The sequence below is a fragment of the Ammospiza caudacuta genome, chromosome Z, assembly GCF_027887145.1.
Source record: "Ammospiza caudacuta isolate bAmmCau1 chromosome Z, bAmmCau1.pri, whole genome shotgun sequence".
Lineage (NCBI taxonomy): Eukaryota > Metazoa > Chordata > Aves > Passeriformes > Passerellidae > Ammospiza > Ammospiza caudacuta.
In genome coordinates, this window is record NC_080632.1 from 55,340,455 (window position 1) to 55,367,517 (window position 27,063).

Below are 27,063 nucleotides of genomic sequence, written 5' to 3' on the forward strand. Positions count from 1 at the left end.
CACACACAGAACTGAAGAGCTCTTGCAGGAGCACCAGAATTTGAGCACACACTTTCACATACAGAGTAAAAGAAAATTCCATGGTAAACTACAGGCAACTGTGAATATTTCAGTAGGAAGACTGAGGCAAAATGTAACCTCATAACATGTTAGCACCACTGCCCACACTCATTCTGCCACCAGTGAGCTTGCAAGTGCAGAGGAGGACATAAAATTGTGTTTATTTATGATGCATCTCTTTATGAGAAAAATAACAGTTTAGGGTAGGAGGGACTTCTTGGGGGTCATCTAGCCTAGGAAGGACTTTTGAAGTTATGTAAGTATGCTGAGGGCCTTGCACTGTCCTGCTTCAAGTACTTTGAAGACGGAGATCCTATGTCCTCTCTGGCAAAACCTTTTCTGTCTGCAGAAGAATGTTTTTCTTATGCTCATGCGAGTCATCTCTTCTTGCAGTTTGTAAGCCATTGCCACTTCTTACTTTTTGTGTACACCTCTCAGAAGACACTGGCTTCTGTAGGTATGAAAGCTCCTGTAGGTAACAAAAAACAAAGCCAGTTTCTTCCATTTCCTTTGTTTATTGTGTGTCCCTGCCCTCTACCCATCCTCGTGTCCCTCCACTGGACTGCCTCCAGCTTGTCAGCAATATTTGCAAGTATTTATAAAGCTCTCAAGATTGCTCAATCCCACAACAACACATTAGCTTAACAACAGTAATATAAATATTATGAATAAATTTTACAGATCATTCATGATTCATTAAAGAAAATTATTGTAAGCAAAGTGGTAGATCTAGCCAGTAATTACCACACAGCACAGACGAGTTTCTGTAGGTGTGTTGTACAGTAAGATTAAAAAATAAAGCTTATGCAATAATATAACTATTAGGAAGAAAATGTCCCAAGGTATTTGTGCATTACACCCCACCTGAAAGCATATTGGGTGTAAGTACAAGGTTACAAATTTTGAGCCGAAAGTACCTTCTTTTAGAATATTCCACATCTGGCAAAGCACCATATTTCTGTGAACTGAGATGATTTTCATGTGCTTCTGAAAAATATTTCTGAAAAGCCTCATTAATCACTTTGTACACTTAAGAATTGGAAATACTTCTTGCAATGAACACCAGTTTGTTTGAAGTGGTCTACAGAAAAGCTCTCCAAATTATCCAACTCTTGGGAAACAATAACTGATGAAAACTCCTCCAGCATAGTAAGGGCAGTTACCTTATCCCATGGCACTGTTCTGCAGCCGTCACAAAGGGTTTAACAGATTTGTCAGGTCACAGTGAGTTCTTGTTGCCTCGAAGCCTAACTCCTCACTTTTCATTGTACAGAGAAACAATGAGGAAAGTGGGAACCATGTGGTACCAGTTGTGATATTCCTGAAGGACAACAGAAATCATGTATTTCTGACAGTGCCTGCCACTGCTAGCAGCAGGGCTGCCAGCCTCATTCCTGTATTCCTAATACCAAAACCATTGTAATGTCTTTGGGGAAGTTCAAGTCCAGGTTTCCTGGAAGCATCCTTCCTTCACAGGGTATTTCTGAAGGGGCAGTGGCAGCTGAGATGCATCAATAGTGCCTGACACTCCTTATCCACATGACACCACAGGTAGAGGAGCCACTCTACCTCCTTGGTCATGCAGTTATGGGTCAGTGCCTATCAAAGGCTCTGCACTTCAATGCTCATTCATGATTCGACTTCTCCAACTATATTTAAAAATACATTTAAATCTCTTACACAGATAATAAATTTAAAATCTGAGTATTTTGGATTAGTCTACAAAGTCACAAAAAATGCACTGAAAACACCAGTACTTATAAATTACAGCCTATATAGTATAAAAAGGATTGCAGTCATGGTGTCTAGTGAGACTTGCAGAAACTTTGCAATGTAACTTCATATATTTATAAGTTTACTATTCTAAATTAATAATAAAATCATAGCCACCATGATAAAAACCATAACAGAATAAAAACAATAACAACAAAGACTACTGAACCAAACCAAACCCCAAAAGTTTTCAAAATTAGCATTTGGAATTGAGGGGCTAAATATGTTGAGATTGTTGCAAGTATATTTAAAACCTCAATAAAAATTTCTATTAAATATATATGGTCAATTACTATATTCTTAACATAATCAGAAGCAATAAAAATACCACCAGTATAGTAACAGCATTGCTAAAAGAAGGGATAGAAAAATATTTTTTGTTTAATTTTGTGTGCAGCTATGCTCTTTGTTTCTTCTACATGTACTGGTGCAGTCACTAATATCTTTGCACCTTGCCTGCTTTCCATACACAACGATGTGATAGCAAGAGAAGAAGAGGAAAAGAAAATGTGGACATAAAACTGCTATAAAGCTTCTCCATTTGCAGACAGGAGGAAAATCCTTAAATGTTTAAAGCATAATTTTGAAGAGCAGTTATGGAGGAATCTCTTGTAACTCCTATGCATTTTTGACAAATCTAAATTACAGATAAAGACTGCCAGCGAAGAGAAGCGGGAGTCATGTGTCTGATGTGCAACGTTACCTAAAATCCCATAACAGCTGTCCCATTTCCCTCCCTATCTTTACAAAACAACTGTTGAATTCTCCTAACAACTCCCTGCTCCAGCTTCACATACTCCTTTCCTATCTGGCACAGCACCTTCTGCTATGATTCTACATGTCCTCCTGACACAACGCTTGTGCACGTACTGCTGCATCTGTTACTAATTAAGGAGGGATATTTAGGCTGGTTGGAGAATGACACTCTTTGGCAGGGAAAGGAAGCCTGCAAGTTAGAAACACCTTTTCACTCTATTCCTAATAATTTTTATACACAGCAAAACTGAAAGAAAAGAGCCTGTGAACCCACTAAAGAAGGCCAGTGTGTCTGTGCAGATTCAGGTTTCTTCCCAAGATGCTGGAAATTTTTTTTTTTTTTTTTTGCTTTCCTTTGAACTCCCAGTCAGATTGGCATTTTTCCACATACCTGTCCAAGACCAACCTTTTCTATCAACAGTTGTAAAAACTCTTGTCTAGGCTTTCACAGATTGAACAATAAAATGATACTGCCTAATTAAGCCAAAAACTATAGTATGGCACTGTGGAACAGAAGCAGCAGATAAAATTATCAACTTGTCAGAACATGTGCAGAGCAGACAAGAAAGCATTTATAGCCTACATTAGTTTAATTTGCAAACATTTTTGGGCAAACTAACAGGATATTTAATATCAATAAAAGTGTTATAGTAAAATAAAGTATGTTCTTGCCAATGTTAAATGCTAATGCCATAATGACATCCCCATAGGATAGGTCCTTCAGAGTACTGCAACTACCATATTCAGTAAGTTTGTACTTTATCTGACAGGATTCCAATACCCATGAGTTACACAGAGATGTGGTCATTTATGTCAGCAAAGGCGTGACTAATTGAATTCAACTTTAGATACCCATACATAGCACAGTCAGCAGCCTTTACAGTCAGTGGAGAGAAACAGGAGACGTAAAATCGGATGGACATCAGCTTTATGATGAGGTCAATCATGGTTGAAGTTTACCTGTCATTCTTGTGTTAATGTCAATCTATCTCCAAAGCATCTCTAGGTACAGGTGTTGAAAATTTCCCTATTTACTTTTGCTACCTAGGTTAACTGAGTCTGTTGGTGACAATTTTTTACCTCAGGATAACTGAAGGAAATGCTTTGCAGGACCTACAGTTAAGGAAGAGCTGGTAGGGGATGTGAAGGTCTACACTCATAAATTCAGATGTGGAGACTACGCTAGTTTTGGAACTGGTGAAGGCAGTGAAGAAGTTGCTGTAATGGAAATTCTGGTTAGACATAAAAATTCGAGTTTTTGCCCCACAGTCAGGGTGGTCAAGGACAGGAATAGGTATGCCAGACAGTTTGTGGAACATTCAAAACTTGACAAAGCCCATAGCAACCTGATTTAAGTTTAAACTCAGCCCTGTTTTCAGCAGGGGGGTAGACTAGAGACCTGAAGAGTTTTCTTCGGATTTATTCTGTGACTGAAAGTTTCTATGACTCAAAAGGGGCCATACAGAATAGATGACTAATTGTTAACTAAGAAGGCTGTTGTTCTTCAGTTTTATAAACTGGGCTTCAGAAGTTCAACTTTGGATGAAAATAGTAAAATCTGGAGATATTGTAAGAACTGCTAGGACTTTTCTGAATCAAGGCTTTCTTAAACATAATCACTCCAGACACATTTGAAGACTCAATTTTTTCCCTATTGGAAGAAAGGAACAAAGAATGAGTAAACGCTGACAAAAATAAAATCAAAACAATCTTACATATTCTGTCGCACTCTGCCCTTCTTGATGAGCCAGCATTTTGCAGCTTTAATTTATATAGTATTTTCAGTGTGTCCCTGATTTTCACTTTCCTCATATTGTTATTCTTACCCTTCCCCGCCCTTACTTCAGCTCTTTTATGCATTTTTCATCCACGTCAGCCATACTCTGCTGTCCAGTTCATTCTTGACTTGAATTGCAATCCTAAAAATTACTTTATTTACTCTCTCTCTCATGTGAAGACAACAGATAAAAACATTCAGTTGAATACACAAAAACACATGCATATATACACACTTGCTGCTTTTGTTTCCATGTAGTGGACAAATTATGTTTACTTTGACCTAATCTCCCATATACTGGTCTGTTTATTTTATGCAAAAGACCTCTACACAATTCACAACTGAGCTAGAAAATGGCTATTTGTAGAACAATGTATGAAATCTTACTGAAGTCTTTTCATCATAATAACATTTAGAAATAGGCCTCTCAGACATCTGGCAGCAAGACTAGGAAAATGATTGCTGCACATCTCTATAAATGCATCATAAGCATTTCCAACAGTAAATCTTACTGTTTCCCTGGAACACTTATTCCACAAAAATGAAAACAGATCTAAAAATCGTTGCTTTAAATGCTTGTGCTTCTGTCAGTAAAAAATGGTGCCACTCATTCTTAAAAAGGAAAACTTTTTTATGAGAACTGTTAAGTCCTATTGACAAATGGAACAGTTTATCGTGTTCAGGACAAATGTTATAAATCAACAATTCGTGACAACCAGCAGAGATTTAGGGCTCACTATCCTGCCCTAAAGACATAGAACAAAACCATCTCCAACTTCCATGAGAGTAGTCCATGAAGAGTCCAGTTGTATCTGCTCATAAGATCAGGACGAGCCATGGTTTGTTTTTAGAGTGGACTGCTATTTAAAGAAACACCTTAATAAGGATCTTAATTCTTCCTAAAGCAGAAACAAGACTGTCCAGCTTGTGATGGCAGAGAGGAGGGTCAAATCACACAATCAGCATGATGAGAAACTTACTATTTCCTAAACCTAAAAATAATTTGTTTGCTTTTTTCTGGAGGCAACCTACCTCAAAGCATTAATGCATTAATGGTTTTTATCCCAGATTTCCAAAACACAGGAATGGGTTCTTATGCTGACTGTAGTATGTACATAACTCATGCACAGAGCTCCAGACACTAATCAATAACAATTTTGCCTGTCTTTTTGTCATAATGTTTTGCGTGAAAAATATCTAGTTGGTACAAATTCCCTTATTCTCTGAGGAAAGAAAAACCTAAAATACTTTTTTCTTTGACATGTTCTGCATTGAAATGCAGAAAAATTTTAACAGCAGCATCAGCCTTCTTCATTTATCCTTCCTTTTTCCAGAGAGTTTCATACTCAATTCACAGTTTTTAATTGCTCTGGTCTTCCAGTATTTTCTTTGGTTGCAATTCTGTGTTGTACTCAATGAATGCTCAGTGCCGTGGATCTGGCAGAATTGGTATCCCTCAGCAGAGATCACCATTTCCCATGTTTCCTGCTCTGAACCACTTAATAACGTTTGCAATTTTCTATAATAAAGTAGAGTAAATCCAGAAAGTGCTTTTAATTTTCAGTGCTGTTGGGTGCAAAGGATTTTCAGCTCGTTGTAGAAAGCAATTAGTGTGTAACAGCCATACTCAACCATTTGAAATGTAAATGTTCTGTCAGAATTAAGGAATTACTTGCATAGGACTATAACCTGCAAAACAGAGCAAGAGTGAAAATCTACTACAAGTATTTAAATAGAAATGTAACTTAAAATCAGCAAACTCTGAATTTTCTGTTCTTTCAGAATACAGACAATATTGGTCCTACCTTTCAACTTAATACATATCAAATGATGCCATTATCATTAAAATTACTAAAAGAGTATTGCTCTTGATAAGAGTGGTCCACTGTGTGGCTAGCTTTCAAACTCATCCATCACCATTCATCTCTTCTACTTTTATGTTTTTCTTCTCTCTTATGTGGCATGGATCAATCCTTCAATAAGCACTCTGTTGTGAGCGTCCTCAGAGAGCACACTCATAAATTGAGTATTACCAAACAGCACAGTTCATACCATAAATTTTTTTTTCTTTGCACATTTTTCACATATTTTTCAGGTTTCAGGAAACATTTAAATTATTCTACCAATAAAGTGATTCAGAAAAGCCAAAATATTCATATAAATGACATTTGGTAAATAAGTGAAGCTGCCAATAGTTGATAGGATTTTTTGGTCTCAGCAGACTGAAAGCTGATAAAATATAAAGAGTGTAACCAGCATTGCAAACAAAATGTCTCTACTTTATGCTTTCAGTGTGGGGAATTGTATCTGAAATTAAGTAAAACCCAAAATTAAAAGAAACACGAAAGAAATTTTCTTCAACTCCTTCCCAAAATAATCTATTGATCTTCCCTACCAGTAACTAAAAGTCAGAACCAGACGTTCTCTATATTGCCAAATTATACTCTATAAGTATAGCACACACTTTTAAAACATCACTTTTATTACTAATATAATAGAAATATGCAAAACTCAGTAAAATGAGAAACCTGCCTCTCCATTGTTTCTCTGCCCAGTCTGCACATTCTTAATCATTACAGTTCTGGAAAATCACTGTTTCTTTATACTGCTGTTTCCCTCAGCAATTAAATGAAAATAATATTAATGAAACCTGTTGTCATTCTGTATTAAATCTCTATTAAGTATTTTGATACTCTCAAATGTAAGGTCCTCTATAAGAAGCATATGCAGCAATTTTTACCTCAATATATGGTTCTGTTACTATGTCTGCACTGCATATGAAGACACCAATAGCTTCCTAAGGATCATTTATCACAACAGACTCTACTACTACTACTACTACTACTACTACTACTACTACTACTACTACTACTACTACTAAAGTAGCCCACTTATTTTGAATCAAGCTATAGCACTAGCACAGTCTAAGGATTTATTTTTAAATGACATAGTGTCTTGCCTTGAGTGGGTGACCAGGTCACAATACTCCCACAGCAGTGGCTGGTTAGATTGCTTTAAATTAACAGGCACTGCTAACAATTACTTGAAAACAGATAGTCCTATTAGAAAAAAATGGTGATCCAAATTCCACCATTTTTTCCCCAACAAAATTGCTAAGGTTTTACTGATCTATTTACCCAACATTATTGTTAGCTGTACCTCTTTGCTCTTAACATAAATGAGAAAACTGGAAAATAAGCCAACTCCACTTACAAAACAGTACAAAACAAAGACTGAGCATTGATGTCAATGACTGAATTTTTTCCACATAATTCAAAACTACAGACTGGAAATTTGGATTTCATATGCAGCAGCAGGTTTGATATAATTTATCTTTGTGGGTAAACTGTTCAGCTGTTTATTTTTGAGGAGAAAGAAGAAAAAAAAAACTAGCACAACCCCCCACCCTAATCTCCAATGCTCTAATCACACAAAATAAATACTCTAAAACCTAACAACATTAGATAGTCATGCCTAAAGCTTCTCCCTTAGGAAAGCTATTTTCAGTTCTCTTGCTACATGGGACCAGCTTGCTGCCAAGAGCATGTGTTCTTGGATGGGGCTGCAATTCTTGAGGATGGATAAAGCCTCCTCAGCTGGAAAAACCTGGCTGTAGAAGGAACTATAGAGAAGAAACATTGAGTGCTGCCCATCCTTGTTCTGAAATGTCCTCAAATTCTTCTTCTCCTGTTTTTTTCCTGTGTTTGTTTTTGTTTTCTTGTTTTTTACTCTAACTGGAATGAGACTTATTTCATACCAAGAGCAGAAGAGGAGCCAAGGACTCCCTCAAGCTGACTACAGACTAGACAATTTCCAGTATTTTTTGTGGAAATAGCACAAATACCAGAATGGAGGAGAACATAACATAACAGGAGCTGCCCTTATTCTCTACTACATTTCTATTACTCCTGCTCAATAACTGAGTTTTCATCTGGGCACAATGTTTTTAAACTCTAACTTAAGGTTGGCAGACAAACAAAACAACTACAGAAAAAGTAGGACTTCTGAGGCCCTCACTCTTTATTGGTGTTCTTTTAAAAATTGGCTGTGTAGTATTTGTCTCCATCAACTAGTTTTGACCATGTTCCTCCAGAAAGCTTGTGTCAGATGCAATAATCAGTACAAGAGTGACTAGACCCAACCAAAACTACTTTGACTATTTTGCACACACTGAGACAGAGTGCAGGATTAGCCACGCCAGTGGCCTTCTTCTCTCCAGGGTATGGCTTCATGCAACCTGTGTGCTGCCATCAGGTAGTGCCTGCACACAGCAACCCAGCTGGTCTCTGTGAGCACAAGTGAGAGAGACCTTTTGTTGTTGAAGGTCTTGGTTCTTCATTTCAGGACATCAATTGTAGGAGCATCTAAGAAGTAACAGCTTAGGAAAACTGAAGGTGAAGAAAGACCTTCAAAGAATCTGTTCCAGAGCTTTGTTCATCCTTATTGGCCTTCTCTGCACTTTTCCAGTTCTGCTCTATGTCTTTGGTGTGGGGAGGAATGGAGCTGTGAAAAGCAATGAGCTGACCTTCCTGGGGACACCCTGTCACAACAGCAAAACCCCATCTCTGAGTCATAACATTTAGAGTGCATGAATTTATGTGCCATGTTAGGGTTGTATTTTGCCTACAAGCATAATTTGGCATTTATCTACACCAAGCATTGCTTGCTAATGATTTATTACCCAAGCATTTGTCTTGTAAGGACTTTCTGCAGCCCCTTAGCTAGTCCTTTATGGTTTAGTGGGGCATCGACAAACTTCTTGTTTTGTAAACTTCAGCATTTGCCTCGTCTGTTGAGTTGTTTATGAATGCACAGAAAAGAACAGGTCCCCACACAAATATCACCTCAGCTCACTGACTCCTTCTCTCTGTTATCTAGTTGTCTGTCAGTTCAAGTACTGCCTCTCCTGTACCTCTAACTTTTCCCAACACAAAAGTGAATGGTGTCACTCCTATTAATGGTCACTTTACAAGTATCTACTGTTTTGTGTCTTGTACACAAATGACAATTCAAGATGAAAAAAAAATTCCAATCAATTGCAATGAATCTACAAGATTTCATACACTTTCCTGAATTGATGTACTCCCCACTCAGCTTTGCTGATTTGGCACACTGTGCTTACTGCTTTTAGGGAATAGCTGAGTCCTGGTTTCAGCTGGGGTAGAGCTAGCTTTGTTCCTAGCAGCTGGTACAGTGCTCTGTTTTGGATTCTCTATGAAAATCACACTGGTTACACAGTGATGTTTTGGTTGTCGCTCAGTAGTGCTTATCCTATGTCATGGACATTTCAGACAGGAGGCCCACAAAGTGTAATTTCTGGGGCTTTTAAAGTTTTCTGAGCATTTTTATTCACTCATTCTGCACGAAATGTTAAATTAAACTAGCGGTCTCAGTAAATAACAGAAAAAGAAGAGACTAATTCATAAGGAAGACTGAATCCTGACTTGGGCAACAATTGTGATCCAAATCTGTCCTGGAAGCAGGATGTATTTTAAAGTAGTAAAGTAAAGTAAAGTATTTCCATACTACTTCATCTTTGAGGATGAAAGATGGATTTCAGTTTCAGCAGCTTTCAAAACACACCATTCTAAATACACCAAAAGTAATTAAATTTAAAAAAAAAAAAGAGAAAACATACAAATAGATAAAAGTCCCTTACAGCAAGAAACCTCCCACAACACTGAACTGAAATGCTCAATATATATTTCTGTTTACTCTAAAGAGATTTCGTTTTCTGTATTTTGTGTTTTATGAACAACGAACTATTTTAAGCTTCTAAATTGCTGTATGATTCACACTGATGATAAGAGCCAGCAGAACACATTTGAACTTTGCACACATCTATCTCTTCTTGTTTTTAATGGTTTAGAACAGCCCTAATGTATTTACACAGGTTAAGCAGCTTAAAAGCTGGAACACGGGAAACCTTTGGGCTAAGCTCAGTATGATTAAAGTTCTCAGTAATGGATGAAAAGAAAAAGAAGAACACACAAGACAGTACAACAACAACAACAAAAAATTCTATACAACTGTTTTGCAAACACTTAAAATAGAAGAATTTTGTTGATCTAAAAACAACTAAGTACAGTTTTACTCACTTATTAAAAATACTTTTAGTACAAAAATTTCTTAATTTTTCAAAAGATACTTCAGCTAAAGGATAAAATATTGCATCTGTAATATGTCCCTATGTAGTACATTTCATGATTTAAAGTAACCCATACCCCTAAGAATCCTTTTTCTCCAGTAAGGCACTTCACAAAATGAAAGAAAAATGAAGTAAATTAGAAACTCTTGTTGTGCTTATGGTTCTACAACTACAACTATAACATGACAAACATCTGTTATTGCATTTCAAAGAATTGAAAGCAGAGATTTATCTACTTGGAAATCTATAAAGATATTTTAAGTGGCCCAATTAACAGAAATACAAAATATTATGGTAACTCATCAAAAATACAGATAGCAGTTAGATAAGTAACCTTGAGGGTGGAAAAACAAAAGTATTCTTCTTTTACAACTTCAATATTGATATTTTACTAAAAAAGGTTCTTTCCAAGATCATGAAATCTTTTGTAGCTTGAACAGGTTTCTGTCTCATTTATGCAATTCAGTTTAACTAATTCGTAAAATATCCTTAAGATCATTTAAAAATAGGGGAACTTTTATAAAATATGTTTTAAATTCACATTATTTTTGTAAGGTCTTTTCTTCATTAGTAAATTACTCAAGTCTAGGAAAAGGAGGTAATGAGCATCAGGTGGCCTGCATGCAGAGGTGTTTAGCTTGGTACTCTCACTTTCAATATTAAAGAATCAATTTGGTTGGAAAAGATCTCTGCAATCAAGTCCAACCTGTGACTGAACACCACCTGTAAACCAGACCATGGCAGTGAGTGTCACTTCCAGTCCTAAACACCTCCAGGGATGGGGATGCCACCATGCCCCTGGGGAGCCCATCCCAATGTTCAGTCATCCCTTTTGTGAAAAAAATCTTTCCAATGTCCAGCATAAACCTAACCTAGCACAGCTTGAGGCCATGAGCTCTCTTCCTGTCACCAGTTGCTGGAGAAGAGACCAACCCCACCTGGCCACAGCCTACTTCCAGGCAGTTCTGGAGAGTGGTAAGGTCACACCTGAGCCTCCTTTCCTCCAGAATAAACACCCCCAGCTCCCTCAGCTACTCCTCACAGGACTTTTCATCCCCAGCTGACCCTTCACCAGCTCTGCCACCCTCCTCTGGACCCACTCCAGCACCTCAATGTCCTACTGGAAGTCTATACTGTAAGTATGTACTTCATTATAGCTAAAATTTTTGTGAGCTCTCCCAGAGTTAAAGCAAAATTGTCATTTAAGGAAATGCAAGCATAGCAATAGTGTGACAATTAGATGTAAATCACATCTCAAAATCCCACTAAGTTTATCTAGTCGCCTGAAGTGCCAGAATAAATCATAATCATAAAAAAAATAAATCCACCATAATAAAATTAAATTCATAGCATGTGTAGTCTCTATTTCTTCAGACTTTAAAAAACCTTTCAAAACAAAAAATGAGGAAATCAGGGGAACAACTTAATAAATTGTACAAAGTCAGACAGTTAGGGGATCATTAAGGCTCATGCTCCTGTGACAGCTGTGGCTTATCCTGTATTTATGGAAAAGAGCTGCTGGTGACTAAAGGTGCTCACACACCAACATGGAAGTGCTAGACAGGAACAAGTGCTAGCTTGCTGTCTCAAATGATGCTATAATTAACACGTATATTAATCTAGTCAGTATTTGGGTATGCAGAAGAAATTGGCAGGTTAGGCTGTTTTGAAGGCAGGGAGGGAGCCAAGCATTGCACTCTACTGCTGGTGTTTCTTTCGTCTCAATAAATGGTGCCAAATTCACAGTCCAAAGAAAATGTGTAGTTCAGCCAGCGACAACGAAGCCTTTTCCACAACATTTCATCAATATGTTTGAATCTGCTTCACACAGATCTGCTCTGAAAGGACAATGGTACAGTGAGAGAAGTCCCTGTTTCTTGAGCCTAGTGATTGCTAGCTTAGCAATTAGTGCTTGGTACTAGCCTAGCAAGTAGCTAGCAAGTACCTTGTCTTCAGTAGCAGACCTAAAAAAGCTTTCAAAAACTAAGCAGCTTAAAAATAAGTCAAATTTTACCTATCAACAAGTATATCTAGAATTGCTTGTCCAAGTACCTTCCACAAGCACTTGCTGGTTAGCAGAAACTGTGTGCCAGTGACATTGCCTTCTCCTGTCCAGCAGACACCTCAGTCACTACCTGCCACCAAGGATGGCTAGGTCACTTCCAATTTCTCCAAACTTCAGTCATCTGAGCTGGGATTCTCCAAATCAAGTGCACATCTCACAGTGCAAGTATTTTAGAAAACTTCACACAGGACAATACAGTCCGAGTACAAGAAAAGGGCAAAATAGGTTTATAATTCAAAACACCATATTTTCTTCTTTGAAAAACTCCAGTATTTGCATTTTTATGTTTGCACAATATTTCATTCTGCGGGGAGATGGGCTGCAGGGTCACGCTGCCAACAATTAAAGTGAAAATTTCCTAAGACTGGCTGTGCCTTTCATCAGCTCTGAGCACGCCAATGAACTGAAGGAAGACCACAGGGTACTCTGGGCACGTCAGCGCTGGAGCAGCCCCATAAGACAGAGTGTTCCAGGGCTGGTTGATGCTTCCAGAATCTTTAACATGAAAGGCAACCTTTCATAATTCAGCTTGACCATGCTAGACCAGGGAAGAAACATATATACACACTAATCTGCGTAGGCTGACCCACAGATGGAATGAACACAAGCTCCATTCAGATATAAAAGCGTGGGTGGCCATTTCAGAGTTTCCCATGGCAACAATTAGTTATGGGCCCACATTAGCGTAAGACCTTTCCTGTTGGAAGAAAAGCATAGTTTCTGCAAGTATGTAGATTTACTCAGGAAAAAAAAAATACATGCGCTGGAGGACACTTCAGCTCTTTCTGTGCTCCTGGGTGGTGTCCCTTACCTCCTGACAAGCGTACAGACACCTTTCCCTGCCTTGGTGGAGGAGGGAGCCTGCCAGCTTCATGAGCGCTGGAGGAGAAGATACAATTTTCTATCACTTTGTTCTGTACAATAAATACAATGCTGTTGACAGAGGGTATTGCACAACCTCAGCAATTTCATTCACCATAATATCTGATAAACTCAAACAGATTAAGAAGTTTATCCCTAAAGTGCCTTTTCACTTTTCAGCTAGGGAGCCAGGACACAGATATTAATCAATTTTCCAAGGACACAGAGGAATTTCTATGGCACAGCCAGATGCTGAAAGCTTGTTTCAGACCAGTGTCATTATAGAACTATTAGTCTTGCTGGAGTCACAGGAATTTTGCTTTCTTTAGGACAAGTAAATGGCTTTGGAAGCTCACCATTTCTGCCAACACGCCTCAGCCTTATCTGGAGATCTCAGATTATTGCCACTGATTTGCCTTTCTGCTGAGACCAGTGACAGGTATGTCTGTCAGTGACAATTCAGGTAAATGTTTCCCTCCAGGAAACAAAAACAATACAAATTGTAATTTCACACCAATCAGGTGAGAACCACCCACAAAAATAACAAAATTCCCTAACTAACTCCCCAGCTCACTCATGCCTTAGCACTGAAATAAACACTTGAGAACTCAGGACAGTCTGAAACTCCTAGGGACATATCTACCCTGTAGCCATCTCAAATATGGATTAAATTTTATTCCTTATTTAGTACATTAGACTTGCCCTGATTAAAAGGAAGGATGATTCATTTTAATGTATTTTTGTAAAAAAATAATGTCTTTCTAACATGCTGCATTTAAGTGCTACAGTGCATTACAACCAGAAAATGCTGTATGTTATACCAGTCATGGCAGATTATCTCCAGTAACAATATGATGGATTCAGAACTTTTCTAAAAGTAACTTTTTAGAAGACTACAGCAGCTTTTCATAAACTACAATTGAGTGCATGATGGTATTCCCACAGCAATTAGAACAACATACAGAGGCCAGCTCTCTTTAGATCAAGGACTCCCACCAGTATAAGCCATATACTATTTTAATCAGGTCCCACTTGCGTTCTTAAACAGGGTTAAGAGCCACATACTAAGGCTAATACTCTGTTTCCTTTAGGGATAGCTATGACCTTGGGAAAAACAATGCTATGTCTAGAAAGCCAGTGTTTATATATAGGTATCTTGGGACCACTGGAATTGTTAATTGTATTTCACACATCTTTGCAAGTTGCTGAGATGTGAAACCCATAAAGTGAAAAGCATTGACATGGTCATAACTCATGTTTCTTGAGAAATTTCCAGGGGGTATAATGGAATTAAATAGCATGGCCTTAACTGTTGACACTTCTCTAAAACAGAAGAAAACATAGCCTTATTCTCTTAAGAAAAAAATGCCCTTTTTGGCTTAAAAAATTGGAACAAAAAAATAAGTTGAATTCCAGTGGTAACATGCTGTCACAACTGAAAAACAGCATTTAACAACAATTTACAGTCAAGTCTTCTGTTATAATGCTGGGCAACGGAGACAAATTGCTAACTCTGATAGATATAATCCTTTCAGCTCTTCTTGTAACTAAAGCTGCTACCCAAGACAATTAGCATGAAAAACTGTTGTAGTAAAATATCAGCACTGCTGTACTGAGGGGATAAGATAACATGTCAGACTGGGAGCTCTGCAAGAAGAATATAGTTATTTTGAGATGGTCAGGGCTTCTGGAAAGAAACCCTCACCTCCTGCAGAACACCAACTGGAAGCTGCCACTCACTTATCTCAACAAAACATTCACAAGCTTGTACCACATGCAAACGTGCCAGATCCTGTAACGCATGTTCCTCCTGGTAAAAAACAAATGTTTCTTGATTCAGGGAGGAAAAAAGGACATAACAGAGAAAAATCTACTTTAAACTATGAACATCATTCACAGCCTTGAAAAGTACATAATATCAGCTGCATGTTTTGGGTCACCACAAGAAATTCTGATGGCTTTGTCTCTGTTACTGGTCTTAACATTACGTCTCTGTCAGAAGGGTTCTTGCAATATTATTACAAGTATTTTTGTAGACAACGATTTAACTCTGCTTAACTGGCTTGACCAAGAATGGGAGATTAAACACAGTCAGCTGTGACAGCTGGACAGCCTGAAAATCTTCCAGTGCATCCTTCCTAGAGCGAAGTCTTGCCCTCTGCATCTATAAAGTATGGCATGACCCAACCAGGACTTTGATTGAGTTCTGAAGGCCCCTAGGTGTGCTGAAAGGCATGTGACAAGAGTACATGGAGATACTTCGGGTTTTTCTGATAAACTTCTACAGTTTCCTATTGTGTCATAGCTGTGAAATCAGAAAGGAAGGATAATAAATTATTGATCTCACATCAATTTCACTACTTTTGGAGTTGCCCTAGATGCTTCTCCTTTTACTGCAAAGTGGCTTAACAGATCTTTACAGCATGAAGGCTGAGTTCTGGAGCCAGGTGGAGATATCCTTGAGTAACGGGGCAATTTTAGACAGGATAGTTACAGTCAAAGCTGATTCAACAAGTTAGCAAGACCAAACATCCTCTATAAATCCTCTGAAGAATACACTGGAGAATGACACAGTTCACTAGAAAGAAAATTATGTTGTTTATGTATACATGCCAGCATTTCTGACATTCTTCCCCAGTGTTTTATACCTCCCTTTTAATAAACCACCCATATTTCCTTTGCCCTGTGAAATAAATGGGCTTAATTAAGTGGTGGAGAATAATCAGACCAGTGACTTACACTTCCAAACACCTCACTGGGATGAACCCCAAATATCACATAGACTTGTGACAGAAAATACTCTGTGTTATACTCCAACCTCAACCATTTCTGGTGCAGGAGCTCTCTAAAAGAGACACCAAGAACTTGAAAAGGCATTTCTTTTCCTTGCCAAACCACGAACCACTAATAATTTCCATTCCGTTAATAATTACTTTTAACTGCCAGAAAAACACTTCACTGCAAGTAAAGATCAACCCAGGATATATACAAGGATTAAAACAGATGGTTTGAATTAAAACCTATACAGTATTAAAACAGTAACTATAGTTGACATCAGCATTTTTACTGAAGTAATTACATTGACTATTAACTACTTGATCACTAACAGCAAACAATAAATAGATCATGTTAACATTTATAGTTATTACCTAAATTTGCTTCCTCAACACTTGCAGTTTTCCTGTTAAAAGTAAATTAGCACATTATTCTTTGTTCAGTGTTTCAGCTACGAGGAGACCAGACACATATTCAAAGGGCATAATGACATTATTTTATTTGTACAAATTTTTTGTTGAATATCTACTATTTATTAAATACTCTCTGTTTTTCCTGTTATATAGTAGGCATAGGTAGCAAACACAAAGTGTATCTTAAAAGCAACATGATGCACATGGTGTTTGCCTGCCAGGCACATAATTGGTCTTGTTATTTTGTCTTTACAAAGTGCAATACACAGAAAGGTTCTAGTAGATAGGGATTCAAGAGTAAATTTTTGATCCAAGTCAGTTTTCAATTTGCTTCTGAAGTTTCTGTGTCAGCCCTAAAGCCAAGACTACACATTTCTAGGGGAGTAATAAATAAACAAAATCCCAGACCAAATACAAAATAAACACATTTCCTTTCAGCATGTTTCTCCAAATATGCTCAGGGTACAATCTGGGATAGCCCACAGAAGACACACTTGTTGGTCTGGGTGACTCTGTGGCGTTTCCCAGGGCAGCCCCATTCCAGCAGTGCCCAGTGTTTGTGCACAGGGCTGCAGGGTTCCAGCAGCTCCCCCCGCATCCTTCTCCCTCATTCCCTCAGCGCCTCCCAGACCTGCACTGCTTTCCAGCCGGTCCTGCCACAGCAGAACAGACCTGGATTTAATTCTTCCCTGCACAAGGGTAGACAGGAGATACCCTTGGATGTGGGAGCTCATTTTTCTTTTTTACCCCACTTTTGATTAATTCTTTAATCCATACAAGTCCTTCCATTTTGTCCCTGGTGTTTCTTCAAGGAACTGTTGCTTACAGTGCTATATCAAGGACTCAAAAAAAATCCAAAATGGCAGAGAGCGAACAACTGTCTGTCTCCCTGACCAACTTCATGAGAATGAATCACAGGACTGAATTGGTATTTTGTATGGCTCTTTAGACACTCGACCAACTTTATCAGCATACATTATGGCTTTTCTTTTTTTACCCCTTTGCACCAAATGACTTAGTAGAAGACATATAAACATCTGTAAAAAAAAAAAATGCAATACTTCTAAAAAAGAAAATCTTCACTGCATTATGCAGGAAGAATTTAAAATCCCCAGTAGAGTCACAATCTGTTAGATGTGCTGAATAAAACTGACCATTGCTCTTACTATTTGATTATGCTTCTACAAAAGGCGAGAATAGCAAGCAAAGTAGAGAAACCTCCATCTTGTTAAGTAGCAGGACTTGTTCCAGGTTCAGAAGCTAGAGAGAGGACTCCTAGTTTGCAGCTCTGCCTCTCACCTACTACATCACTCTTCCATAGTTCATGGGCACCTCTCCAGTAATTCAGAAGGGAAACATTATGCCAGGTACTTTTGTTTTCCAAGGGAAACCTTGCCAGAAACTTGTTGTGGAGGGTCACACCACAGCCAAGCTCCCCAACAGTATCTCATCCCCATTCCCCTTTCCATCCTCAGAAGTCAATAATCAGCTGGGTACCAGTTCAGTGTGCCAGAGTGTAACAAGGAAGACTGGGGCAGTTGCCAGGGCTGGAAACAGGGGTGTCTCTAGAGCCCAACTGACCAAAAATTCCTCAAGGCTGGAATAGGGCACACTTCAGATGGTGGCTCCAGTTCCAGAACTACCCAGCTGTGCTGAAAGCTCTGCTGCAACCCTGAGAATCATCTGATTCTGCTGCAGGTGCTGGCTAGTGCAAAGCTTTCAGGGTCACTCTGTGTGCCTCAAGAATGGCATCTTGGGAACTCCTGCTCTAGAATGTTCCTTGTTCACTTTGGATCCCTTGGAATGGTTGAAGGGGAACACCCAATTGTGTCAAAATATTGCTGAGGTGCACACAATACTCCCTGATTTATAGAAACCAGATCTGTTCAATTACAGCTGTCCAAATTCCAGTCACACTTTTACTCAATTTCCAGTACAATCCCTGCTGTCACAGCATGGATAAGGAATGTGCAAAATAGCGAAGAGTCTCCTGGTTGTAAAAATCTCTGGTGTTTTAAATCAGGCAGTGCAAGTTACTGCACAATAGCTGCATCATTGTTTAAATAAATTGAAAAAGTCACCCCTTTTCAGGAGCATTTCATTACATACTATGAATATGCAGCAACTAAAGGTTCTTTTTCCTGTTAGAGATGGATGGTATTGAAAGAAATTTTCTCTGTGTGTACTTTACTGTATGGAACAATTTATTCAGTCATGTGGAATGACTACTCATGTAGTCTGCTTTTATAATACAGACTAGTGTTTATTTGCTAGAGCTACTTTTCTTTCCCCTGCTGCAAAGTTAATTAACTGCATTGATTTGGCTAGTGCAGTACACACGGTTTCTCTAATTCGCATTAAATACACAACTACATTTAAAATACTAAGCGGAGTTAAAGATTGTAACCAGGAACTTTCTCACTTGTTAGCCTCTTAGATAGTGGTAACTAACTGCTGTGCAAGGTTTTGCATCATTTCCACCACCTGATCTTCCTCCACAAATACAAAAGCTTCACTCTGTTTGTGGGCAAAAAGTTTGTGTTTCAAATTGGCCTCACTCCTCTGAAAGCAAGTGGCCACCATCAGTCAGTGGTTCTGGATGCAGCTCCGTCCTGGTAGCAGAGGAGCAGTTCTGGCTCACAGGAGGACCAGGGCGCATGTTGGTAGCTAGCCTGCAGTCTGTAAGTCTGCTTGGGAGAGCAAAGCCCTGCTGGGATCACAAGTTTTGCCACTGGGAGGGAGAAAGACTGACCTCTCCTTCTGACTAGACCAGGCACTAACCACTGATGAGTTGCTAATTCTTGCAAGTTGCCTCAAAACACAGCAATCAGAGGACAGCAAATTGGCAAGTCTGTGTTAAATAGAGAAGAAAATATGATAGCAACAGTAGAGCAATGAAGGAAATACACACAATAGGAGGAATATTAAGGATGACAGAGATAACTGGATGGGGAAACTTTGGCATGTACCGTCTTTTACAGGGTATCTGATTGAAGCTGATTGTCCGTGAAGTGTTTTTGGCAGGCTTGCCGGTGAAGATATTCAAAGCCTTGAAAATCTTCAGTACATGCTGGAGTCACAGATGTGGTTTGGAAGAAAGGACAAAGGAGACAAGTTTCTGCATCTCAGGTTAGCATTTAAACCATTGGATCTACTCAGACGTAAGCCTAAACACAGACATTTCGGGGCACAATTTCAGGCTTCAAATACCTTAAAATGCTTTTGATTTTCTGAGTTTTCTTATAAAATATAGCCCCATCTGCAATTAATTTTCAGCATGTGTTTTCCACATTTAGAAATCCCAAATAGTTTTCTGTAAAAGACAGGCAATGTGAAATCCTTTCTTCCCCATGAGATACTGTCACACAGGCCCAGACAAATGGTTTACCTGAAATATATACTACTGGGTAGGAAGCAAGAGTGGTAAAAGTAACTCAGAAGTGCACTTCCTTGGCCTTCCCTTGGATTTTTCTGCTAGTCATCAAAGCTATCCTTAATCCCAATGGAAAGTGATGATGGAAATACTATTTTTTTCTCTGCCAAAATGAATCTTCTCTTCAGCTGAAATGGCTTAGCCAGATCGCAGTGGTATAACTTATGCTTCTCTGTGCCAAGGTTTCTGATTCTGGCTCTTGGAATGTGTCTGTAGCAATTTCTTCTACATAACGGAACACACTTCTTGCTTGGAAACACTTAAAATAGGCAAATAGGGCAACTATTCTAAAGACTTTGTTTTCAGGTGGAAGTTTTAAACCTGCCTTCTCAACAGTTCTGCCCCCATCCACATCCACCAGGATTCATCACACTGATCACAGTTTTCAGTTTATCAGGTTTTCCTGCCAGCTCTGCTTGGACTTATGCTCCATATTTAGCTGCATTTAACTGAGAAAACAGGCAAAATAGAGAAAGGCCATAGGAAAGATGACCCAAACTAAAAGAATCAAGAAGAGAAAATGACCACTGTGAACAAATGACTACTAACTGTATTATGTACTATTTACCAAGAGAAGGCAAGAATGTTTGCAGCTCAAGCTAAGGAAGATTCTGTCCTTTTGTCCCTTCCTAACAAGATGAGGATTTTAATATATGCAAATATATCTAGTCTTTGTGATTATGAAAGAAGTTATTAAAAAAACCCCAACAAATACTTGAGAAATGTTTTTTTACTGACTGCATCTATAAAATTTGAGTTCATCTAAATCACAAAACATGTTTACAGATAAGACCATTTTTCTGAATCGTTTGGTACCTCCTGACTCCACGAACTGAAGGACAAATTTCCCTGTCCTAGAAGAGAATATGCTGCCATTCAAAGTCACCTTTCTGCTTAATTTAATTCTAATAATTTCTTCACATGTCACAAAAGCCTTCAGACAACATGTGTCTGCCAGCAAGATCCCACATGCTTTCCCAACAGTCCAGTGAGAATACCTCTCACCTTGACAGTAGCAGAAAACCTACTGTGTCTGGCTGAGTAGCTATGACACTACCCAGAAGAAAGCAAGCAGAATTATGCACATTGAAACAAGTCAGCTGCAAAGATGAGGCTCAGTTCAAAATAAGAACACCTAAAGTTAGCTCCCTTTATGCCCTATAGAGCAAAATATAGTTGCCTAAACATCTGTAGCTATCTCAGACTGCCCAGGATACTCTGCTTGCCTTCCAGCTTCAGCTTAAAAGGCACAGGTGTGCTATCTACAAGTTTTATGCACACTTTTTGAGTATCTAGAGATATCCCTGTGATGAATCTTAGCCTTAGGTGTCCAAGCTCCCAATAGTAAATAGAGAGTTAGGCAAAACAGGCCCTGGCACATAGAGTAGCTGATAGAGTTGACTTAATTACCTGAAAAAACATGTTAATTATGTATCAGATACCTGGGCATAAGGTTTTAAAGAGAGCTCTTTAAGCTTTTGACCATCCCAGGAAGATGCAGATGTCCTGCAGGTCCACTGGTATCACTGGGAGCCCTGCACAGAAATCTTGGCTGCTCAGCCATGTCTTTAATGACTCTGAAGTCGTATGCATGGGTTATGGATTCAATCTCCAGTTCTGCAACTGGAACACTGATACCCAGTGCACACATATAGTTAGATGGTTTATCATCAATGTGTAATGCACACAAAACATCCAAGTACAACAACAGACACCAGTAAAACAAAAGGACATCCAGATGGAAATAAAAATTGGACTGTGTTTGTTTCAGAAAGGAAAATAACTAAGTCTATTTCTTAAATAAAAGTTATGAAAATAGACTATTTGAGCATAGCAGGTTCATAAAATAATTTTAAAAGCTGTGATGGAAGAAGAAAAATATTTTTTTAAAATCAAATTAGATAAAATGAATTATAATATAAGGCTTGTTGCTCTTAAAATTGTCATTGTACAATCAGTTCACTCAAAATTATTTTTCTTGTGCAACAATTAAAGATTAATGCCTTTCTAAAGCTGTTTCAGAGGATAAATTAACATAACTGTAATAGTCTGGAATTAACTTTGTCCTAGCATAAAAATATGGTAAAAGACATTTCTCATTTTTTTTCACTGGGAAGAAATTAATTTTGGAGCTGCTTGAGCTTATGTATTGTTTTATTGACTGGGACTAGTTCCCAGTTTATTTCTCTATGTCCTTATTTGACTTACGCTCATCAGACGTAGAGAAGGAACAAGCAAACAATATCACAACTTTCATTTTGCTTCCTAAACATATTTCAGTCTGTGTCTGGAGCAATCCCCCTCAACTACTCTGATGTCAGCAGGTACAGTAAACCAAAGTACTTGGTGAATTCTGGATATAGTTTTGAAACACTACAGTTACATTAATGCAAAATCTCAAATACAAACGGTGTATTTGCATGCAATTATATATTTTTATATCTGAACTACAATTAATACTGCACAGATATACATCTGCTTATGAGGCAGTACTCTTTCTTGTTTATGTATCTAATTAACTAAATTAAACTAAAATGTCAATATCACACAATTACCCATCTTCAAAGCAACCTAGAAGCCTAATTCTGCTGAAAAAAAGGTCTTAATCAGCTGTGAAAACAGCCCTTGTGCTTTCCAATCCTGAAGGCAGAAAACCCATTTACCTATGGTAATTATGCACCTATTAGAAATTACCTTCCTGTTATTGCACCCTTTACTTTCTTTCCTTGTCACTGTACATCAGGCAGCTCACGGGAATGGACAGCACGAGGGCCAGCAACCCTGCTGAAAGGCTGAAAGTGCCAGACCTGCTCAGCCCTGAATTACAGTCAAAGGCCTGGAGCAGTGGACACACCTGGTCACTTCGAGCATCACCCTCTCAGAGACAGTGGGAACCTCTCTCACTTCATGCTAGCTGCAGTCTCAGTTTAGGGAGCTGGCAGCCAGCTTGTTTGCAAGAGGAGAGCATGAAAAACAAGCTAAATCAATAGAAAGCCTCCAGCGGAAGTGGATACCAGCCTGGAGACAGGAAACAGGTGACTAAATGTCCAATATCTGGTCTCAAATGCTGTGCAGTTGCCTAGCCAACTGCTGGCCTCACATCCTTGACCCTGCCAGAAGGAAACTTGTATGGGGTTTCACTCTATCTTGGGTGGATCTGACCCCATGGCACAAAGCCAACTCCAAGCACTCTTGCAAAGCTGAACTTGCACTTTGTTTACTTTCAAGACATGTAGGTATCCCATGTGCAAGTCTATATTACACTGGTTCAGTACTGGGCTTTGGTACAAGACTACAAAACATATGTAATTTTTATCTCTTCTGCTGCCAGAAGAAATATAACTACTGAAGTGAATTTTTTAGGGAATCATGACACCATAGATCCAGTCACCAGGCAACATATCAGATATGGTACAAGTATAGAGCACATTTAATGAACTTTATACAAAGGTCTCAGCAAGACTGTGCTGGGCCGAGCACTGTAAGATTGTGAGGATTCACGATCTGAGTGGGGCTGGATCTTCATGAGAACTTTGGTAGATATGAGCATATTCACATGGGAGAAAAAAACTCAAACATGTAATAAAGAGATCTTGTCTAATACTCTGTTCTAAATCACAAAAGAACAGCAAATGGATGTTCTTTCGTACTGTTATCTCAAATACTGCTGCTCAATTTATACTTCCTTCTTTGACATTCTCACTGTGCATGTGCCCAAAGAATTAGAAGCAATTAAATAAATAGCAATCACTAAAAAAAGCAATTCCCTTCACACACACAATCTTTATTAGCACAACAAATCAGAACATAAATATTTAGTACTGTGTCTTGTATTTAAGCACAGAAACAACCAAAATATTCTTAAATTTTTGGTTCTGAAGGTAATATCATAGAAATTACTATTTCATCAACATTGACAAAGTCACACAAAGACGATGCTATGGTCAAGTTTTATTTATAACAATGATTTTTACTGCACTTAGGACATCTGGACAACAGCTCATCTGCCAAGGATCATATAACAATCATGTGCTCTTAAAACTCAAGAGAGAAATCAGTTGGTCCAGACTGCCCTGGGGATTATTTTTGACTGTTGAATGAGTCTACTGTAAAATGCAGACATAGCGGGAGAAAGGATGAAGTCAGGATACATTAATTTTTGTTCTACTGACTTTTCTGTGGTTGCAATGAATAGGAGCTGGTGCATGTGTATATGTTTGGTAAATGTTAAAGAAAAAGTCTTAACTAGCAGCCTTACAGATTCTCTTTAGCACAGAGGACAAGCATTTGAGCCACTGCATAGAAGTAAATAAACAGACACTTGTATTTTCTGTATCCAAACCTGTTTGTTAATAAACAGAATGAACTTTATAGAAGAATTGTCTGAGAACTGATCACCTGAGTTTTAATTATTTCCTATTTTAGTTTAAGGTCTCCATTAACATCCAAGTAACACCTCATATGCCTCTCCAGTGCTTCAATGTATACAAGACACCTAGAAATTCAAAGTAGGCAACTCCAAGAAAATACAGAACTGTATCAAGACAAAGAGCTATGGCTATACCTTTAAAATGTGAGCCAGTTATGACTACAGGCAACTATGTCATCGCCTTTAGGCTTACTACCATACTTCAAAACTAGCACTAGAAAGGCTGATGTTACATGGCTTGCAAGTCTATAGATGTTTAATTTGCAGTCAGTAAAACCAAAGTATGGACCTAAAGAAAAAAAAAATTGAGATGTCAGAAAATTTCACTGAAAATTATATCACTTTATTTAGAGTTAGCTGTGGACACTGTTTTCATCCCACTTTAATAAAATTTTCTGACAAACTGCCCTTTCTGACTTGCTCTGCTAAGTCAGGAGGGGCACCTGTTTACAGAGCTGCAGCTGCTCTGCAGCTTTGCAAGAAGCAGTGACATGTCTGCATAAAATTAATTATTATGGAAAACTGTTACTGCTGTCTGTTCTGAAAACCAGAACAGTACAGAGCTGACCAGGTTGAGCTGCACTTCTTTAGTTAATTAGATCATAGCAAGCATAAGCAGATCAATCTGACACAACATGCAAGTCCCATTGAAGTTCGTGTGTTTTGTTAAATGAGTTAAACACCAGTCCCAGCTGCCTGGTTAAGGGTACATGTTCTTTTGAAATCCCATAATCTCCACCCAAGAACTACTAAGTTTATTTCTTATGAAACTTGTTCCTACTAGCCTGAGATTCAAAGCATACAGTCTTCAAATGCTTATCCTGTATGTCTAAATACTTAGTCCTATACTTATACTAAGTCCTACACTTAAGATATTAATATACTAAAATTAAAATATGAATATGCTAGAAGACTTGTTAGGGGAAAAAAACGAACTAATCCCATACAATTCTTTCATTCTTTCAATTTCATCTTGCTTACACATCAAAAACTGTCTTTGAAATTCACCTTCATTTTGCAAGGTGTCTCAGCCTCACCCACTATGTTTACAAAAAGATTAACTGATGCGTTTGTCACATTAGGTACCTGGGTTACTGCAATCAAGAAAGTTGCACAGTCATTGAAAATTCAATATAAAAATACGATTTAAATAAAGCTACATATTTATACATCTACACACATAAAGGCATGGAAAGGCATCATAAAACTTACCATCACCTGCAGAAAGTGAGTCATTTGCACAGATCAGTGCCAAAGTAAACAGCAGATGCCGAAGATCCATACTCCTAACTCTGTAATACGAAAAGACAATTAGAGAGTTTCTTTACAAGTAAATATTACTAATCTGATACGACATTTAAGCTATTATCTAGTTTTATTGAATTTTTGATTGGATTTAAACCAGAAGTGCATTTAGTTTATTGTTCACTGCCTCATAAAACAATACATCATCTTGCAGTCTGGAACAGATAGTAAATACTGTATTTACAAGAGAAGTAGCTTATGTGTTTCTAGTCCATTAAATACAGAGGGAGGAAAAATCAAGTATTTTCTTGATTTCCCATTAAATACAGAGGGAGGAAAAATCAGTGTTGTCAATTGATAGACTACATCTGCGAATGACTTTAAAACATCCAAGAATGCAAATCCCAGCATAAACCAGCATAAACTAAACCAGGGCATTACAACTTCCCCCAAAAAAGCACACTCCTTGTTTTCCTTAATTCACTTGTGCCACATATGTACACACATCGTATAACCCCATCACACAATCCTGTTTTGAGGCTCTACTTTGCTCTTGCCATTATCACCAGCATATAGTAACAATGGTGAAGGGCAGCAGCTGCTCTGTGCTGGACTTGCAGATTGTGCAGACACCTGCACAAGATGACACCTTACTCCCAAAAACCTACTGAGGTGTCCATAGGAAGTATGGGGAAAACATCCATACCATGGATTATAACCTGACCATTTATAGCCATGGAGATTACCAGAGACCTTCAAAACTAAACCTACAACATACATGCTAAAATGAGCATGGATGTTTAAACAAGTCAGGCAGCATTTTTTTTGCTCTGTGGCATCAAACCAGCACCATACACTAACACCTCTCTCAGAGAGGCAGCAGAGAGAGAATAGCTCCACTTCCACATCTGACTGTAAACTGGTATGACAAATTGATTCTACACTGGACTGTTTTCATTTAGAGATTTTATTTCTTTCTTCTTTATTTCTTTCTTTCTAATCTTCTTTCTAATAGGAGATTAAACGACAAGTGTCCAAAGCCAACTAATGAGTAACAATCTCGATGTAGGTGTTAGTTATCAAGTAACAATGCTATCAAATCTGGGTGTCAAAAACTAGTCAGTTGCTTTGTACAGTTATCAAAGTTTGAATAAGGTTAAAGACCATAAAACACAAGAATGTAGAGTATGTAAAACTATAGTAATGCTGAATTTAAAAGGTAATTCCCTCAATTTTCTTACACTAAGAGAGCAGATGGAATCACAGTACAGAAAAAACCCAGAACTATTACCATCTCCATGAGTTGGCATTTACTCAAACTGCTCTAT

At 38.2% G+C, this 27,063-nt stretch overlaps 1 protein-coding gene across 4 annotated transcripts in view; it reads right to left on the reverse strand.

Moving 5' to 3' along the window:
- Window positions 1-27,063, reverse strand: part of GHR (growth hormone receptor) — a 117,219-nt gene that overhangs the window by 35,221 nt on the left and 54,935 nt on the right. For 2 of the 4 annotated variants that reach the window (XM_058823290.1, XM_058823289.1), the window contains one exon: window positions 25,703-25,782. The exons of 1 other annotated variant lie outside the window; for it this stretch is intronic. In XM_058823290.1, the coding sequence (XP_058679273.1) occupies window positions 25,703-25,772 (70 nt within the window). In that variant the 5' untranslated portion in view covers window positions 25,773-25,782. The remainder of the gene's footprint in view (window positions 1-25,702; window positions 25,783-27,063) is intronic. One more of the 4 variants, XM_058823291.1, reaches the window with a different exon arrangement.